We start from the raw sequence: 19,395 nt of genomic DNA on the forward strand, positions 1-19,395 counted from the left end.
AATGGTTAAGAATAATATTTAACTTATATTTTGACTAATTGACAGATGAAAATATTAAAAGGTATTATAATGTCTAGTATTTTTTTTGTTAATATTATTATTTTATTCAATTTAATCTAATCAATCATAAATTGATATATCTAAAAGTGTGAAGCAACACTATCAACAATAACAATGCCCTTGACACATATTCTCATCAGTTTTCACTCTTATACCAAAACGCGCAGCACATTGTGTACGTCTCGCCACGTTGCCGCGTTCAATCGATGTCATCCCCCTTTAGCTTTAGTCAGTCAAATCTATGTTTTAGTGAAAATTAATTAATTATTTCCAGTTATTCTCTTACTATGATCAATTATATGATTTGTTGTTAAATGAAAAATCATAAAATATCTTTCATTCGAAGTGAATGAAACCATTCTAAGCTCTCACATTCATATTACTTCATTCCAGCTTTTGTTTCACCTACCACCCACTTCACTTCGTTAAACGATTTAATCAGGACTCTTCTTATTGGTAGACTCCACACCAAAAAGACCCTTTGCTCCCTAAAGACAAGAGTACGTCGGCTACTCTTTTGCATTTGCTATTGTTTTTTCCTCAGCCGTGTTGTCGTCAAAAAGGGCAATTTCGTCAATTGAAAAAGACAAAAGCCCATGCCCATCAACATCAAAAAGTCCGTTGGCTTCAGTGGGGGCATTAGTAACCGACGTAGGTGCAGGTGACTAACACGTGTACAACCAGCACTTACATCGTGGACTCGCTACGTGTCACCCTCAATCCAACTGAGCTACGTGGCGATTTCGTGGATAAATAGATAATAAATCACTCTGTTTTTTTCCTCGATCAGAAGACCAAACTTTGGATTTAAGTACCAGTACTTACCACTTCAACTTCAAACTTAAGTGTATATAATCAAATAGGAACAGGCGTACGGCTACTGCTCTGCTCCTCAAAGGTGATAACAAACCTGAGATAAGTCCAGTAATATCCGATATGGCCAGGTCTATAGAGCCACTTGTGGTAGGCAAAGTGATAGGAGATGTGGTCGACATGTTTAACCCAACTACTGAGTTCACTATCCATTATGGTTCAAAACAGATCAGTAATGGGTATGAGATCAAACCCTCTGCCGCCGTTGACAAGCCCAAGGCCCAGATTCTCGGTCCACGGAACCAAGCCAATCTCTACACCTTAGTACGTACTTTATTTATACTCTGTCTGTTATTTTATATAAATATATATTAATGATTGTCGAATTGGATTAATAGGTGATGGTGGATCCTGATGCTCCAAGTCCTAGTGAACCAGCATTGAGAGAATGGCTCCATTGGTATAGATAATACATATTCAGTCACACTCAAAAATGTTTTCTTAATTCTATTGTTGGTCTTATTTATTTATCGTAAATAGTGACTGGTAATAAAGATTATTAATTATTTCAGGATTGTTATAGATATTCCAGAAGGATTCGATGCCACCAAAGGTTTGAACTTTTGTTATATAATAATTATGAGAATATTCAAATTTATTAAAAAAAAAAAGTAAGTGAATGGAACGTAATCACGTACAGTGGTAATGATGAATTTAAATATATATATAGGAAAAGATTTGGTTGAATACATGGGACCCCAACCACCAACTGGTATTCACCGCTACGTGTTGGCGCTATTTAGGCAGAGTGAAGGGAGCATGGCAGGAGTCCCAGCACCAGAGATTCGTAGCAACTTCAGTACTCGCCAATTTGCTGCCCACTATGGCCTTGGGCCACCAGTTGCCGCACTATATTTCCATTCACAGAAGGAACCTGCTACTAAAAGACGTTGAGAATCGAGATCATCACGCTACCTCTTATGTTTCAACTTATCATTCCCTCATATATAACTTATTATAGGTTTACGAGTTTGATCACCAGATCATACTTTGTTACTTGATTGGAGTGGTTTTTTAAGTTGATTTTCTTAGCTAGTAGTAAAATGTTTTGTTATTAATTTTAGTGGATCGATCGAGTTTGCTTAATTGGGATCTTGAATCTTCTTGAGATGACAAAAGTTGACAAAGGGCACCATTTTAATCACTCGATAAACTTTGCTTTTGCTTTCTTTAGGATGACGTAGCACTATATTTGCCAGCTTCAGAATGGTCAAATGCGTTAATTAAATTATTTCAAGTATAGTGTATTAATAGACTAGTTACAAAGGGTTATAATTCCTTTTACACGATGTGAAATGAAAAAGAGTTCTCTTTTGGTGACAAATCTGTTAAGACAAATAGCAAAAGTTAATAAGGATGGTGGGGTGACATAAGGCCTTAAATAAATCATGAGAACATTTTTCTTTAAACAAAGTCGTCTTGTTCTAATCTTAGTTTTGGCTATCCAATTGAATCTGACCTAAGCTAATATTCATCATTTTTATTTTTGTTAATTGTTGTGAGTAATTGAGATTAATAATAGGCCATGTGAACGAGGTAGTGCGATATTAGATTCTTATTTTCCTGTTATGTGTTTATGAGAGGTTTACTATATGAAACACAAGTTACTGTAATACTGTTAAATGCTTTGAGCTTGTGTAATTGTGTGAATTGAGTAACACGTACAGCACTTTTTATATTTTAAAGCGGGTATGAACTATGAGCTACATTACACTTTTGAATTACATTCCATTATTCTCTCTTCGAAATATATCTAAGAAAACATCACTGAATTAAAGCACCTTTTCTTTTGCCCATCATAATCTTTCCTAATCGTATTTGGATTTCTATCCAGGTTCTAGTAGTTGAGATTCATGTAAAGACTGTGCTCCCAAAACACCACGCGTGACAGACAGCTTAAGTATGTAGTAATTTACAAACTTGTAAGTTGTAAATAAATAATCTCTTCAGATAGATCACTACAGACTTTACTCATTCTTTCCAATAATCCATAATTACGAGTCAGAATAATGCATCACTAAAGGGTCTAACATATGTGTTGAACTGATTACGTAAAGTTAATACATAGAATAAGTACAAATTCTTATGCAGATTGATAATTGAATTGAGGCTGTTTTCTCTTACTCCTACACATGACTTGTGAAAAATCAAAATCTAAAGATCCGTACGGTCACACAAAAGAGTGTTGGGACACCTAAGAAATACATACAGTAAACACTCCGCAGGAAGTCATTGAACATTCACTATCATTTATTATTTAAAGTGCTATGCTAAATTTAGACATGCACGAGGAAAATTTTCCAGTCTGTACAAATATATTAAATGGGTGCTAAAATGGAAAGCAGAAGATATAAATGAATATCCAATCTGGAAACTTACGTTGCACATGTAAGCTCACGAATTTCTTTAATAGCTGCACTAATACTGTGAAGAGCCATCTTCTTCACCTGTTTTCGTGACAATAATAATAATAATATGATATACATCAATACAGTTGATAAAAAAAGAAAAAGAAAAAATGACCAAATAATCTTACAGGATTTTTACCTGTAACTTGTCTACTTTGGCTTTATGGTCTTCTGGAAGCAGTCGTATTTCATCGGACAAATGAGCACACTCAGTAACATTCTCGGGAGACATGAAGTCCAAAACAACATGAACACACGCCTGATTATGCCAAAGTAATATAAGTAATAGTATTCCCATTAACTTCATGATAAAATATACTTCAACATAGAACGATATGGTATAAACCAGAACTGCATGTCAGAGAATCAGAACAAAAATGCGTACATATTAGAAAATCCAGCTCACATTCACTGATTTAGTATGGGGAAATATTAGTTAAGTTAAAAGCAGTGGTAGGGAACATTTTAAGGTATATTTTTTACTCAGAGAATAAAAGTAATGTTTCCAATATCTTTCTTAATTTAGAATGTCAACACTGTTGCAAAAATGACCTTAGGACTCCTAATCTGGTAGGGACATCCGGCGGGAATGATAACAGCTTCTCCTACGTGTTGCATGAAAGTCCAAGGTTCAATCTCTGGTAAGAATAGAAAAGGATTATTTTCAGTTATTTCAGATTACCACAAATGATGACACTCACAAACAACTTACCAAACTCCTCCTTAAGCCTCAGTTTGTGAGTAGTGTCAAGAAAGAAACTCTGATCAAGAATTGGATGATCGACCTATAATGCAAGCAAGTTAAAAGATTAAAAGACATTATTTGACAGGAAAAGATGGCAATATTTTAGTCTTTACACTTACATGGTTATGGCAAGCAAACTCATTAGAATGCCTTTTGAGATAATCTATAAGCTTGGGAACATCTTGTCTGCGAAAGACATCCCACTGGGCACCATCAGACACTGCTAGTGATTTCTTCCCATCATGATTGGAGCTCTTATTGTTAACCTTGGAACTTTTTCTGTCTTCTGATGTTTCTGAGCCATGAATACTCTCGCGAGAAGGAAGCAAAGTTTCAGAATCAGTATCAGAATCAGATTCATCATCATGCGATGAATTACTCTCTTTAAGATTTTTATCCCATGGTTCGTGAGTGGCATCAGAGGAACAGGATACCTGTGCAATTTTCTTTCGTAAATGCATTTCTTCTCCAATCAAATCCTGCACTCCTGAATCTTCAATCTTCACCTCATGCAATGGTGATGATTTTCCATTGATGTTGTTTACCATGTTTTGATCTGAAGTGATCTTGGAAGATAAGGATGAGTGACTTTGTTGAGCCTTGTGCTTTTTCAGTAACTTTCTTATTCTAGAAAGTTGTTCTGAAGAGATTGGGACATTTGAAGTATGTGCCAGTATGTTAACCTGGGGTAAAACAAACAAAAGATACAACAACAATCACTCACATTCCTAAAACCATATATAATGGCACAGTGCATCTGATATAGGAAGGATAAGAAATAACAAATATTGATTAATATGTTTGCGGTCATATTATGTGTCAGTGAAAGGTTAGTAAAAGTTCAAAGCTCACAGTAAATGTAACGATTGCAACCTTCATTAACAAAATACAAGTTTTAAAACTCTAGGTTGTCAACTAAAATAAGACGAGAGCTGATCCAAGGCCTAGATTAACATGATATTGCAAATTGACTTGAAACAGAGGTATCAATGCGAGTACTTTCAACTTAACTATAAAAGAAAAACATGCACACATGTAATTGTTATTCGTTTCCAATCAATACTGAATTTTCCTTGACTGAAATAAATGGGAAGCTACATTTATAAATCAAGAGTTCAAGAGATTAGTATTTTGAACTAGAGAAAAGAAATGGGCATACCATGTCATATGAATTATAACAGAGTTTTAGGACAGAATTGGCATGTTCAAGTTGCTCAGCGTAGCCATATGAGATATAAACACATGGACCAAGATCAGGCTTCTGGATATCCTTTGGCAATCTTGCAGTAAGATTTAGACGACCAGATGAAGGATTCATGTATTCTTGAAGTGGTAGAGTATGGATTACTTGAGCATAATGGGATGGAAACTGTTGTTGAAACAACTGAGAAGAAAGCCAGCCCCTTAATTTCAGAGTCTCATTCCATGTATTCTTATGTGTCTGGCCCTTGAACGAACCCATGAAGTACTGCCTGATACCAATTTCTACCTGTCACGTGACCCAAAAAAAGAAGTGTCATACTAATCTTCCTATGCCATAAAAGGATGAGAAGATCGTGGAGTTCAGCAATACTGAAGAAAATCACAAAACATTACAATCATAAGGTTAAACTACCATCTGATGCCATGCCATAAAATTTACCAACATGGAAATTTTGATCTAGGGTAAATCCACTAACCTCACACCAATCCAAGCAATTGCTAATTTCACATAGATCCCTGTTACTTTCATATCTGGATATGCTCCTTTCAAGATATGTGCAAAACATTAGAACTGGATCCCAACTCACATGTGAAGTAGCCTGAAGAACATTACGAACTATAACAGGATGACCCTTGAGCCAGTGTTTCTGAAAATGTTCAAGCTTATCACTATGAACATCTAGAAGAGTAGGATAATATAAAAAGTTATCACTGGACTCTTCTCTTACAGCTGCTTCTCGCAACTGCTTTCTTCCTCCAGTTTTTTGATTCGTCCCATTACAAAGAGTGCAGCACGAAGATATGTCTGAAGTTTCTGGAACATCATAGCTACAGACTATTTGTTCTGCACTTACCTCCAGCTCTTTGGTCCAATTTAAAGGCAAAAGAGATCTCAACTCAAGGAGATTCTCACCACAACCACCAAACTCCTTGGGTGGGCAAGATGTATCGCCATTACCATTATGAACTTTCCAGTCAGGTAGTGACACTGAACACTCAAGGTACTTACTACTGGGGTTCTGCTTGGTTCTTATTGGGTTCTCTATCTGTCGCACATAAGGGTACGCAGGAGTTTTAGTTTTGTTAGAGGACAGTGTGATAGAGAAGTCAGTACATCCAAGAAAGCTTTCTTGACGTAAATCTTGACAACAACTTAAACAAAGGTTATAGGAACAATTTGGGCAGCTTCTATGGAGATTGAGTATAAGACTTTTGCATCTATTACTGCTCTCAAAGTAAAAAATCATGCAGCAAATTGTCAGCAACACAAAAATGTAAATACATTGGTAAAAAAAACACAGGTTTCAAGACATGTGATACGTACCAGCAATGCTTCTCATTGCATTCAATATCAGCCTGTTTTATATTAATATCAGATGGGTTTTGTCCTGTTACAATAAAAAACACGAGCACTTCATGTACTAATCTAAAAAAATTGATGCACAGAACATCAGCAAAGTATTTACCATAACTGACATTACCTCTTATTCTTGCTTCTATTTCTAGTTCATCATTTTGGTCTTGGTTTATTTCTTTCAGCACAGGAAGAAGCATACAAATCAAATAATGGAAACACAATATCACTTCAACTTCGTGTTTATCCTGCAAGTACTCCTGAAAAAACAAGGTATTTGTGCAAAGTTTACCATCACAATTTAATTAATAATACAGGTAATCAAGATCACAAACCAGGCAACAATGTTGTCAGACTCAGACCTTACTTTCACTGTCTTTAGATGGATTTTCCAAGCAGTCCTTACAAGTACAAGCTTTGCGACATACTGGGCATGTATCTTTGACTTCTTCTTCTGTGTTGAAGTATCTAAGATTTCAAATATCATAATTAATAATTATCAGTGTTTCGTATCAAGTGAAGTGACCAAATAGCTCAAACCAATGAGCTATGGAAGTATTTAGGCAAAATCAAACATACTGACTATTGGAGTAAGACTATAATATGTGACTAGCTAACACAGAGTCAGTAACTAAAGTCATGGGCCTTTGAAAGAACCAGCTTGTACAGCTTTGAATCCCTCATTTTCTTTCTCCAGTTTATTTTAAATGGGCACATGTAAATATGTATATATGTCACTGTTCACTCAACAAAGATAGAATGATATCCATAAGTAGTACTCTCTTAACAATGTTGACAGAGAAGGGAATTCAATATTTCTCTCCCTTCTTCATAATTTCACACATTGTACTTTCTCTCTCTTCTTAGTTTTTGCTTTGTGTGTGTTTTGAAGAAACACAGGATGCTTTCAGTAAAGTATGATAAGATTTCATCCAAATTACAGACTAGTAAGCTATTCAAGATCAACATTTTACTTCTACTCATTTGAAGCTCTTGAATAATTATGCTCTAAACGATGTTGCCTAAACCCTGTTAGACTAAATCTAATAAGATGACTTGCTTTATAAAATTTTATAAGAAAATACAGAACAATCATCTAAAATGTATTGAGCTGTTTACCACAGAAATTTCACTATAAAGTATGTTTTGTACCAAGGCCGATATAGAATAGAAGCATAAGGAAATGGAAAAAGCTCTCATCATTATAATTATGAAAACACAAAAAATACATTATACGTTTCAATGCTTTAGAGTTTTGTAGTTGTTAAGTACTATACGGAACTATGTCATCCAATTCTCATGAACTAATGGTTGCCTGATATCTAATAATAATAACTAAAAAGATTGATAATTTATCGAAAGAACTGCTTTTTAATATGAATTGAAAGAAAACGAACCGTTCTTTAATGCAATCCAAACAAAAGAAGTGTTTTTGGCAACTCGAACATTTTATTAGAATCCGGGAGCCGGTTCTCTGACACCAATGGCACCTCTTTTTCCTCTTATCCCTACCCAAATTGGCAACACTTCGAGCACAGGGCAATACCTTGACAATTAAAATCACAAAACCAAATCGATCAAAATAAAATCATTAAACACAAAATTTGGAGTAAATGGAAAACAACTAACGGAAAAGCTAATCATAGGTCACCTGCAATTTACCATAAGGCAATGCCTCACTGTTCTTAGACCGAAACTGTCGTTGTGGAACCGGCAGGAAATCAACTCCAACCTTCACACGAGCAGGTGAATCAGAACCCACATTGCCGGAACACTGTCGCGGTGAAGGTGAAGAAGACGAAGAGATCGCCATTAGACCATTAGGAAGGTCTCTCGTGAGTTCTTCCTCACTATCATCATCGTCTTCTTCATCTTCTTCCTCCAAAACAACCTCCTTTTTCTTCGTTTCAGTTTTCGTCTTCAACTTCATGCTCTTCTCTGTACTCTTCTCCACCTGTCGCTTCAGCACCATCCTTATAAGCTCCATCTCCGAATTCCCTCTATTCAATTTCTTCACTGACCTCAACGTCTCACCCGATCTCTTCCTCTTCTTCACGAGCTTCGCCAAAATGTCCTCTTTCTTTGACCTAATTTGAACGCCGCGCTTACTTTTGTCTCTGTTCAGCACCTTCTTCGTCGTCTTCCTTTGCAGTTTCAGCGATTCCGGCACTATCTCCTTGTTCTGTCGATGACGCCCTTGCAAGTAGTGATTCTCGCAGAGCTTCATATTCTCCATGGCTCTTAGTTTGCAACGCCATTGTCGTCCGTCAGTACGGTTGCACCGCAAATTGTCCGGTAACGGTTCGTCGTCCTTCATTAAGACTTGCAGACCAAGAGAAGAAAAATAAAAAATTCGACTTTCCGAGAAAAGATATCAATTTTCTCGGGAAAAAAAAAACTAAAAGGGAAGTTTTTGGCAACAGGGAAGCGCAGAGAAGATAATTAGCCTAGGAAAGGGTTTATTTGCGGTGAGTAATGAGTATTAATTGGGGAAAAACAGTGAGGGAATGATGGCAGAGTTGGTAATTATGGAAAGAGAAGAAGTCCAATTTGGTCCCCAAAAAATGTTGAAGATGATCACGACCGGGAACAAGGAGATTGCCACGAATCCGGTCTTGTATTTGTAGTTTTTAGTTAAAGAGTTTTTGTTCAAACAGCGGTTTCACAGTCACTCCTCACTCTTTTCCAACACTTTTTATTTTATTTTTTTCGTTTTTTGATAAAGTCATTTTTTTTTAATTTAAAAATATATATCTAATTTGGGATTGGGAGCTTTGTATTGGTGGATTTCAAATCAACATGAGATGTGGAGTGTTATAACAAAATAATATTAAGTTTTATAGAAATGACAGTGATTGTTTTGCATTTATCAGATTCCAATTAAAATATTGGAATTTTTAATCTGGTATGATCTGATTTGGGCACAAAAAGTAATTAAGTACCTATATATAATTAGGGATATGTTTGGCACTAAACTACTCAAAAGCTTTGATTTATTATGGAAGAGTTTATGGTATGAGCACAGAGAGATGATAAGACTTCAGAAACTAACCATCTGACCAATCTGTGCCTCTGTATATTTAGTCTTACAATATTTTTGGGTTGATGATTTTCATGAAACACAATTTGAAATGAAGTTTTCTATTCTATTTAGTGAAAATTATCATAGTATGTGCACAACTCTTGTTTGCTTTAATTTAGTAAAGAAAATGAGAAAATTAGAATAGATTTTGATGGGATGTGAAGTATTGTTGTGAAACACAAAATTGAGAAGGCTAAAGATGTAATTAACAATAATAACATCAAAAGGAGAAGTATGGTGGTCCACAATGCGCAGGATACTGAATATATGAATTGTACTGAGAAGAAAGAAGCACAAATAAATGGATTTAAGGCTGCCCAACTATTAATTAAAGAATAGAGTAGAATAAACTGTGGCGAGGCCAGCAGCAAAATATTATTATAGAAACAGTATGCAGAAGACATGCATTAATTTGAGAAAGAAAAAGGATTAATGACGTCATATATGAAATGAAGGAATATTAATTTAAAATGAGAGATGGACCCTATTTGTTAAGTGATCATGACTCGATAGTTCAATCTGGTGTAATGTACATGTATTTGCATCTTGGACTTTCCTTTTCACGAAAAATCTATCATGAGAAGAAACAAAATGTACTATTTATCACAGGTATCACTGAAAAATAAATGCAGCAATGCTAGTTATAACAAATAAAAAAATTCGTCTCAAAAAAAAAAAACAAATAAAAAAATTACTTGTTAAATGCAGCAAGAAAAAGAAAAATACTTTCTATTAAAATGTAATATTGTTTTCCGCTAGAAAATGGTATTTAGTTATAGAGTGATGGCTAATTTGATTTTGATTATAATAAACCCTAGTCACAACAAATTATAGTTTTTATTAGAGATTTTTACACCTCATGTCAAAATTGACACCTTTTTTACATTTTTATCCATACACGGTTTTTTAAACTTTTTTAACTTTTACATTTTTCAATTTTACTTTTCAAAAAGTTTAATAATTACAATTTTACCTTTTCCCTTCTTCCTTACACACGTACACGCACGCCACCTCATAACTCCTTTTTTTTTTCTTTTTGAATTTTTCATTTATCTGATTCTTCCACTCTTCAAACCGAGCTTCCCACGATCACCATTATCAAGCCCTAACCATTTTCTTCTTCCCACGATCTCCTTCTCCAAGCCCTCACCCACGTTTTCCTCAACCTACATTGTCATCCTCCACCATATTTTCTCTATATAAATGGCAACCACTAGAAGTGGTTCGAAATCACCATCTCCGGCGAAGAAAGTTTCTAAAAAATCGAAGAAGGCTCCAACTGTTACTTCCAAAGTCGAACCTAAGATGGGGTTAAAAAAAATTGCTAAAAATTTAGTGGCTGATGTTCCAGAGACATCGGGCACTAAGAAAAGAGCCCCTCCTGTTAAAGCCGATGCTCCTAAGACTAAGAGAGCAAAAATTTCCAAGTCTGCACGCGATGTAAGTTTCTCTTTGTTGTTTTTAAATTTTTCTTTAGTTTTTTTCTGGTTGTTTTATTTCTGGTGTTACATTTGATGATTTAAAGTTTTCCCCATTTTTTGTTCTAGGTTTCCTCAGATTCTGATTTTGAGGATGAAGTGCATGGTGAGGACCAAAAGCCCAAAGTTGAATCAAAGGTAATTTAAATTTGCTTGGTTTCATTTTATTGTGTTAATTTTTACATGAGCTTTTTAGGTCACTGGTTTAGGTGTTTATTAGGATGTTTTTATGTTTTTTTGGTGTTCTTTATGTATTTCTGTCATGTATTGTGGTTGATGTTGTTTTGTTGTTTTTATTCAGTTGTTGTTTGGTTGTTGAAAAATTGCCCAGTTCAATTCGTATTTTGTTACAGTTTTGAATTGCTTTTCCCCATTGGTTGGTTATAAGTTTATTGTGAATTTGTTTTCGGTTGTTTTACACACTATTGGTATTGAGAAGCATTTTACTAATTTCAATTGCAACAAAATCTTTCAGTGTTGTTTATTCTTTAGTTTTGTATATGTTTATTGTCAGTTTTTTCTCGGTTGTTTGTCACACTACTATTATCGACTACCATTTTCGAAATTTCATAACAACGAGCTTGTACAGTGTTGTTAATATTTTAGTTGTTTTTTTTAAGTTGTGACAGTGTTGTTACTGTATTTTTTTGAAAGTTGTTTATCTCTTACATTTATCATACTGTAAGGGTTTCATAAACGTTGTTTTTAGGTTTTTTATTGGCTGTAATTTGGTTACTACATTTTTATATATTCATTGTTATTGTATCTAAGATTTGTTGCTTTTGTATTTCTTTTTTTTTGCAGGTCCATGCTAGGACCTCAGTGAAGGTTGAAGGATTTGACCTACCAAAGAAAAATCCCCCTAAGGTGTCCTTTTTTTTAAAAAAAAAATTATTTTTATTATTTGTTTTCTGTTTTTTTTTTAGTTTTTTTTGTTTTTGTCCTGATTTATTTTGTTTATATTGATACAGGAATGGGATTATATTTATGACCAGAAGAATCTATTCATTGCGAAAGCCTTTTCCACTGCTACTTTCCAGGTGATAGAGAACATTAAGTCTTGTCTTTCAGATGTACAGCTTGAAATGTTTTCAAAAACCTGTTTTGGTCATTTCCTTAACCTTCCCGATTTTAAAGTTCAACCCCAAGTGTTTCATGGGTTGTTGCTCCGGGAGGTTCAGCAACCTAATGATGCTGAGTTGTGGGTAATGATACGCGGTGTTAGGCTTAGGTTTAGCATTGAGGAATTTGCATTGATTACTGGGTTAGACTGTGAAGGTGACTGTAGTGTCTTAGATTTTAAGCAAGAGGTTAATAGTCTTTGTGAAAGATATTGGCCAACTTCGTCCTCTATCACTAAGGAATCTGTTAGGGAATGTTTTACCACCAAGAGGTGGGGTGATTCTGATGAGGATGCTGTGAAGTTGGCAGTTTTGTATTTCGTGGAGTGGTTCTTGCTTAGTGGCACTAAGCATAAAAATGTACCCAAGTCTATTTTAGATGTTGTAGATAGTGGGAGGTACAATGAATTTGCTTGGGGCCGGAGTTCTTTTGAATTGACTATTTCCTCATTGAAGGGTAAGCTTGATAGTTGGGTTGAGGGGGTTAGGAAGGCAAGGAGTTCGGGAAAGAGGCCGAGTGTTTTTTACACTTTGATTGGTTGTCCTCATGTTCTTCAAGTTTGGTTCTACGAGTGTTGTAAGTACATGAAAGGTAAGTACTGCCAAAAGGAAAGCTCTCGTATTCCAAGGATCACTCAGTGGACATGCAATAGTCAACCTACTTTCAAAGTTTTGAAGACTACTATCTTTGATGTTTCCAAAGATAAGGTATATCTGTTTGTTGTAATTTGGTTTTTCAGTAGTTGTTTTTGTGTTGTTTTTCATTATTATTAATCTTCATAATTGAAATTTTAATTTTGGTGTTTTTTGATCAGCTGCAACTTTCAAATATGAGGCCCACGGCTGGTGAGTTCAAAGCTTTGAAACTGAGCAGTTTCAAGTTCGACACTGACTACAACTCTTACAAGAGTCTCCCTCTTCCCGAAGAGCCAACTGTTGCTCAGAGTGACATTTCTGTCAAGCTTGATGCCTTTTCTGAGAAATTTCATGGGTTGGAGGTCAAGATCGATTCGTTGCATACTTCCCAAATCGAAGATTTCATACGATTTGGTTGAGTTGAAAGAGTTTGTGTACGCACGGCTTGTTTCTTTTGGTGCTCAGATGGCTTCAATGCAGACACAGTTTTCTACTGTTTTTGCCGATTCCTATGCCAAGGTATTTTAGTTTTTCAATAGTTGTTTTTCGGTTTTTTTTAAGTTGTTTTATACTAATTTAATTTGTAATTTCAATATAGGAAAAAGGCAGTGAATCTTCCAATGATGATGATGGAGGTGGTGATGAAGCAGATTTTGATTTAAATGAATCTGAAGAAACTGATGAAAATGAAGAAGAGAATGTTATGGGTGATGAGGAAGGGGAGGGTAGTGAAGGTGAAGAGAAGGATGGTCAAGCCGATGAAGATTCTGACTCAAAAGAAAAAAATGATAATGGCAGTGATGATGAATCCACTGATAGTGAGGAGAAGGTAGATAAGTAGACAATGTAACTAGGTTTTAGTTACTTTGTGTGGTTTATTTTGTTGTAAGTCCGTTTTAGGTAGTGCTCTTGTAATTCTATGTTATTGTTATGTCTCTTGTTATGTTTTATTTTTCAGAATTTTGCAACTATTTTCAGACTATTTATTTGTATTTATTATGTTATTTATATGGCTGTGTTTGTAGATTATGTTGTTCGCAATTTATTGTTGGTCTTCTTATTTTACTTGTTGTTTTTATTTTGTTTTTAAGTTGTTATGTAGTTTTTTTTTAGTTGTTGAAGTCTTTCACAAAAAATAACTTCACTTTTTTTCCATTTTCTTTTTCCTTTATTTTCTGTATCAAGAATTTCGTTGATTTCAATGACGGCCCTACTCAAATAGATGTTGAGGCTACTGTTCAGTCCGGTGTAAAAGCAGTTGAGATTATGGTAATTTTGCTTTTGTGTTGTATTTTGGTTGTGTAAAGGTTGTTATTTTTTAACCATGCTCTAATTCCTTTTTAATACCATATATAAACAGATGTCTTCAGATGGAATTGGTGGTGATCCTTGTAAACAGATTTCAGTTTCTGAAAATGTTGAGGTTACGGATCGTCGTCTTGTTTGTTTTGAGGTATATTTTTTTTTTGGTTGTTTTTTAGTTTCTTCATACTTTTTGTGTTTAACACTGTCTATTTTCTTTCATTTTTGTGGAAAAAATATATTAGATGGGTGCAACAGGTCTCAATGTTGATTCTAACATTGAACTTGAAGATGACCCAATTCCCGTTGAAGAAACTCCTCTTGTTGACAAGAGGAAATCTAAGAAACCCATAGCGCTGACGTCTCCGTTTATGGAGTATGACTCTTCCATTTCTAGTTCTAAAGATGGTTTTGGTTATGGAGTTGTTAAGTATGTAACGCCCCGATATTTTGCCTTATTTTACAAAAATACTATTTTCATGCATAATTTGAAAAGATAAAAAAAAATAATTTAAATACAACAGTGGATTTTAAAAAAAAATCAAAATGCAACAGAGAAGGATCCTTCATTTGTAAAACAAGATACAGTAAGTAAATAATTTTAAATAATGCATTTCCACTGTGTTAGATTTATCAACTGCTTAAAATAAAACTAAGGCACCACCGGCGTTCTAGATCGTTTGTCCGCCCGTAGCCGCTCACAGTATACGTACTTAACCGACCTCGCTCACTATACATACTTCCCCGTCTAATACCCGTAGGGGAAAGTAAGGGGGGTGAGCTAAAAGCTCAGTAAGGAAATGCTTATCAAACAATACCATATAATATCACACATACCATTAATGTATTTATTAAGTTTTAGCAATATCATACATGCTCTTTTATAACTATAACCAAATAACTGTACATATGGAAACCTTTATCATACAAGTCTATATTATTTGTTCACACCGTACACATATACAAAGATCATAACTCCAATATCATACTCATAACATAATCATATCAATACTATAAATAATAATGTCATTATCACAACATTGGCATATCATAGCCATTACTTACATAACTCGGGCCTAGCCTGACCCTACAATATCCTGGGCCTAATCTGCCCACATAATAATATGGGCCTATGCAGCCCTACCATTGTTATAGGATAGGGTATCTCTATATTCAACAGTAACATCACTGTATCATACCCACCATAACAATCTCATACACGACTCAGGAAAATGCAGGGTAGGGTATCTCTACATTCAACGGCCTTATCCCGTATCATACCCCACCATGGTCCCTCACTTTACCTGAGACGTTAGCATACAACATATAACATACAACATATAACATACAACATATAACATACAACAATACACCATACACCATACAACATACAATACACAACATACAACATACACATATACAAGTCATAACAACCATAATTTATATATTAATTTACGAATATTGTGTCCATACCACACATTCTCAGTACCATATACAGACTTATAATAACAAATCATAACTCATATTTCAGTACACAAAGAATCCAAATTTATGCAGATAAACACATATAACACTATCTAATTTCCTTACCTCAAATCCCGCTGCTTAAGAGTTGTTATCTCGTCACTACTACCTATAATAAGACATGGGTCAAGGCCCTAATATTAAAATTCGTACTCTTACAGTACAGCAGAAAGATTACTATTTTTGACCAACAACTACATGAATTCAGTAAAAGTTGTCTTCATAAAAATTATAGAAAATTCCATTATCTTTCCAATGATATAAAGATAATTAAAAATGGATTAAAACTCAGAGAGTTATGATTGTTTTACTGAAACTATTTCTGAGAAGGAATATGGAGTAACGAATTATACGACTTAGCAAAAATACAAACTTTTTGCATTGAAAGGTTCAGAACTAGAAGATAACATCTTCATGAAAGTTTTAGGAAATTAAATTCCCTTTCCAATGATACCAAAATCTCTGAAATTGGAATTATATTCAAAGAGATATTACAATTTTACCAAAACAGTTTTGGAAGAACAAGATTTAAGAAACGAATTACATGATACAGAAGGAAACTAACTTTTCGACATAGTATTACTCCGAATTCACGAAATGTTTATTCATGAAACTTATGGAAAATTGAATAAGCTTTGAAACCATATATAGATCATTAAAAATAGACAAGAATTGAGAGAGTTATGGTATTTTAAGTGAAAGTACTTTTTCTGGGAATATGAAAAAAACGATTTACAATAATATCAGAAAGATGATAATTTTCGACATAGAATATCACCGAAATGGTGAATGGTTTCTTCATAAAAATTATAGGTCATTGAATCAGCTTTTCAATGATATCAAGAATGCTAGAATCAGATAAGTATTCAGAGAGATATTCAAGTTTTACTGAGACAACCTATATAGAATATATAAAAAAATAATCTATAAGAAACAGCGTAGAAATATTAATTTTTGACATAGATAAATTTCGATTCAGCAAAACTTTTCTTCATACGAATTATGGGAAATTTAATAATCTTTCTATAGGCACCAAGATTGCGAGAATCGGATGAGTATTTAAAGAGTTATGACAGTTTTACTGAGACATGTTTCATTCTGAAAAATAAGAAAAGGAGACCTACGAATTTTCTCCTATTGTGATCAATAAATAAGTAAATGTAGAGTTTCTTACCTCAAATACATGAAGCTTCTTGGATCAATAGACATAAGATGATGGTGATCAAAGATGAGAGTGAAGAGTGGTATAGATTTGGCTAAGGATGTAATGAAAAGATGACTTGAAAATTTTAAGGTTAGTCTTGAGAATAGAACGATATAATTTTAGGGTTAATGAAACCTATACTATTCTGACTCTTATTAGGTTTAGTTTTATGAATAATAATAATATTAACATAATAGCAATAATAATATGATAAATTATTAAATAAATAAATATCCTACTTTTAAGTTTAAATTATAAGCTCTAAATCTCGTAATTTTAGGACTTAATTTTGACCTAGAAAAATTACGAATTATGATATAGCTATTTCTACAAAATTTATAGATCTTTTAATTATCTTTCCAACGCCACTGAAATCACCCCAATCGGAGTTATAAAACTCCAGATATGGTCGTTTTAGTAAAACAGTTTTTTAAACCTGCGAATTTCTCTAAACTTACGAATTTTCTCACATTAATTAAATAATAATATTATTTAATACCACTTATACAATTATTTAAATCAAATAAATATATTATAAAGAAAACTTAATGGACTTTCATATCGGGCTTTAATTAAACGATTACGTACTGATGAAAATACCATAATATTTTACTTTCGTAGTTAATATAACTTTAACTCTCTCTAGAAAATTGGTACAATAATCTAAGCAACAATCTCAACTCACTAACAACACAAATATATAAGATAATTATCCTCACACAATTAATATCCCAAGGAGAGAAAAAAAATTAAATACTATTTTAATCTGGATATTACATTCTACCCTCCTTAAAAAAATTTCGTCCTCGAAATTTAACTTACCAACACTCGGGGTGTTGAGTCTTCATGTCTTTCACCACTTACTGCATTACCTCATTATCTACCATATATATTGACCCAATAAACATGCATTTAACCTATGTCTTATCGGTCAATCCATAACACATAAAATATACACAACTTAATTAAGTATTATTATTTCTCTATACATTACTTAAATACCAAAATATACTCCATTACAATAACGTACATATACATGCTTTAAATACATAAGTTTTGCAATAACATGCTCGTAATTTTATAAAAATTTCTTCTCTTATGAACATCCTTACATGACAATTGAGAACACATTATATAATACAAAAATAACAAACACAAAGAGTAGGGTAAAAGATCTTATGCAAACTTCTCTTTAATTATTCCCATTCTCTCATTGAATGTTATTACAGACTAAAATCTTACTCTCTCCCTCTCTCTTTTTATTCCACTGTAAAGCTACGGTGTCATTTTTACAGTTTCATAGTTGTTACTCATCGATAGATACTTTTTCCATGGCACTTGGAAATAAACATGGAATATCTTTAAAAGGTCTTCTATGTATAAATATTTAACTATCTATCCGACTACCTTTTTGTCTAACGCTCACTTCTTAATTTCCTTTATCCATGCATTCGTTGCACTTGTCATGACTTCCCATTTTCCAAGATATATAATAGTCTTTGGTTCCTTTTGTTGTCTGATTTTTGTATCACTCTATTGTATTTTCTTTGCTAATCTCTCTTATGGTGCTTGGTCCTCCATTACCCCCTTCAATCAAGTTGACTTGATTATGAGATTAGCTAGTATTCTATACTAACTTTTATCTACTTTGGTATTATCTTGCTATAGTGGTGAAGTTTGAATCTGTAATGCCGATAGATTCTGATAGTTATGTTTAATGATTGCTTCTTCTAATATACTAGCCATCTGAGGTATCACATAACTTCATACTTATCATAGCATTGATTATTCCAGCCATATTCATGCCCTCAATATTGTAGCCGTCTTTAATTCACCAAAAAAATATCTCAACTTCTTAATTGTACTTCTAAAACTTTTTAATCTCTTAAACATACATTCCAATACTAATTATTTACTTAAGACTATACCATATATGTATTAAAACATAGAAAGCACACTAATAACCCCTTTAAAATAAGTTCAACCCTACCATGGCTTATCGTAGCCTAATTATTTATTATCTGTTGACTATTAACAATAAGTCAACCATACCAATCTCATAATGTATTGATCATCCAAGTTATCAGGGTAAGGATACTATATATAAAATTTGCAAACTATGCCGAACAGACCTTACTCTGTCCATCACTATTATACCTCCTATACCCCTACTTGTATTTGATTTATTACTGGAGACTCACTATTTATAATTCCTTAGTCAGGAATTTTTTATTCTTACTTCCCATACTACCTTTAAGCACAAGTCAATAATTCGTTCAAGCGTCTCATTTTACATCCAAACGCCACCAAATTATCAATACCTATCTTGTTTTTTTCTTCTTCTAACTTTTGCACTTTCAATTGGACAAGACTTAGTAGTGTGCACTAAGTTAGTTATTGTTAGC

General features: G+C 33.7%; 5 protein-coding genes across 6 annotated transcripts; 4 read left to right on the forward strand and 1 right to left on the reverse strand.

Moving 5' to 3' along the window:
* Nucleotides 1–849: 849 nt before the first annotated feature.
* Nucleotides 850–2,346, forward strand: LOC115707673 (protein MOTHER of FT and TFL1). The gene is made up of 4 exons (XM_030635700.2): nt 850–1,197; nt 1,272–1,333; nt 1,446–1,486; nt 1,604–2,346. Exons 1-4 carry the CDS (start codon nt 997–999, stop codon nt 1,825–1,827), a joined length of 528 nt encoding a protein of 175 aa, XP_030491560.1. The 5' UTR covers nt 850–996; the 3' UTR covers nt 1,828–2,346.
* Nucleotides 2,347–3,162: 816 nt separating this feature from the next.
* On the reverse strand, nt 3,163–9,551 carry LOC115707672 (lysine-specific demethylase JMJ28). Of its 2 annotated transcripts, XM_030635698.2 has the most exons (12): nt 8,295–9,537; nt 8,041–8,189; nt 7,006–7,111; nt 6,771–6,903; nt 6,614–6,677; nt 5,766–6,513; nt 5,246–5,575; nt 4,206–4,769; nt 4,054–4,126; nt 3,894–3,979; nt 3,481–3,600; nt 3,163–3,380 (listed from the first exon to the last, which is right to left on the reverse strand). In XM_030635698.2, the coding sequence occupies exons 1-12, from the start codon at nt 8,958–8,960 to the stop codon at nt 3,309–3,311; spliced, it is 3,111 nt and encodes a 1,036-aa protein (XP_030491558.2). In that variant the 5' UTR covers nt 8,961–9,537; the 3' UTR covers nt 3,163–3,308. The 2 variants fall into 2 exon arrangements, with proteins under 2 accessions (XP_030491558.2, XP_030491559.2); XM_030635699.2 differs by lacking the exon at nt 3,163–3,380 and having other exon boundaries at nt 3,495–3,692; nt 8,295–9,551.
* A 1,225-nt stretch (nt 9,552–10,776) lies between these two features.
* Nucleotides 10,777–13,379, forward strand: LOC133034536 (uncharacterized). The gene is made up of 4 exons (XM_061109639.1): nt 10,777–11,165; nt 11,273–11,341; nt 12,008–13,032; nt 13,140–13,379. Exons 3-4 carry the CDS (start codon nt 12,289–12,291, stop codon nt 13,377–13,379), a joined length of 984 nt encoding a protein of 327 aa, XP_060965622.1. The 5' UTR covers nt 10,777–11,165; nt 11,273–11,341; nt 12,008–12,288.
* Nucleotides 13,380–13,411: 32 nt separating this feature from the next.
* On the forward strand, nt 13,412–14,935 carry LOC133029274 (uncharacterized). Its single transcript, XM_061101751.1, has 2 exons — nt 13,412–14,413; nt 14,508–14,935. Exons 1-2 carry the CDS (start codon nt 14,321–14,323, stop codon nt 14,760–14,762), a joined length of 348 nt encoding a protein of 115 aa, XP_060957734.1. The 5' UTR covers nt 13,412–14,320; the 3' UTR covers nt 14,763–14,935.
* On the forward strand, nt 13,426–14,265 carry LOC115704612 (spore wall protein 2-like). The gene is made up of 3 exons (XM_030631813.2): nt 13,426–13,479; nt 13,559–13,789; nt 14,146–14,265. The coding sequence occupies exons 1-3, from the start codon at nt 13,426–13,428 to the stop codon at nt 14,263–14,265; spliced, it is 405 nt and encodes a 134-aa protein (XP_030487673.2).
* Nucleotides 14,936–19,395: the final 4,460 nt, after the last annotated feature.

The sequence above is a fragment of the Cannabis sativa genome, chromosome 1 (genome assembly GCF_029168945.1).
Source record: "Cannabis sativa cultivar Pink pepper isolate KNU-18-1 chromosome 1, ASM2916894v1, whole genome shotgun sequence".
NCBI lineage: Eukaryota > Viridiplantae > Streptophyta > Magnoliopsida > Rosales > Cannabaceae > Cannabis > Cannabis sativa.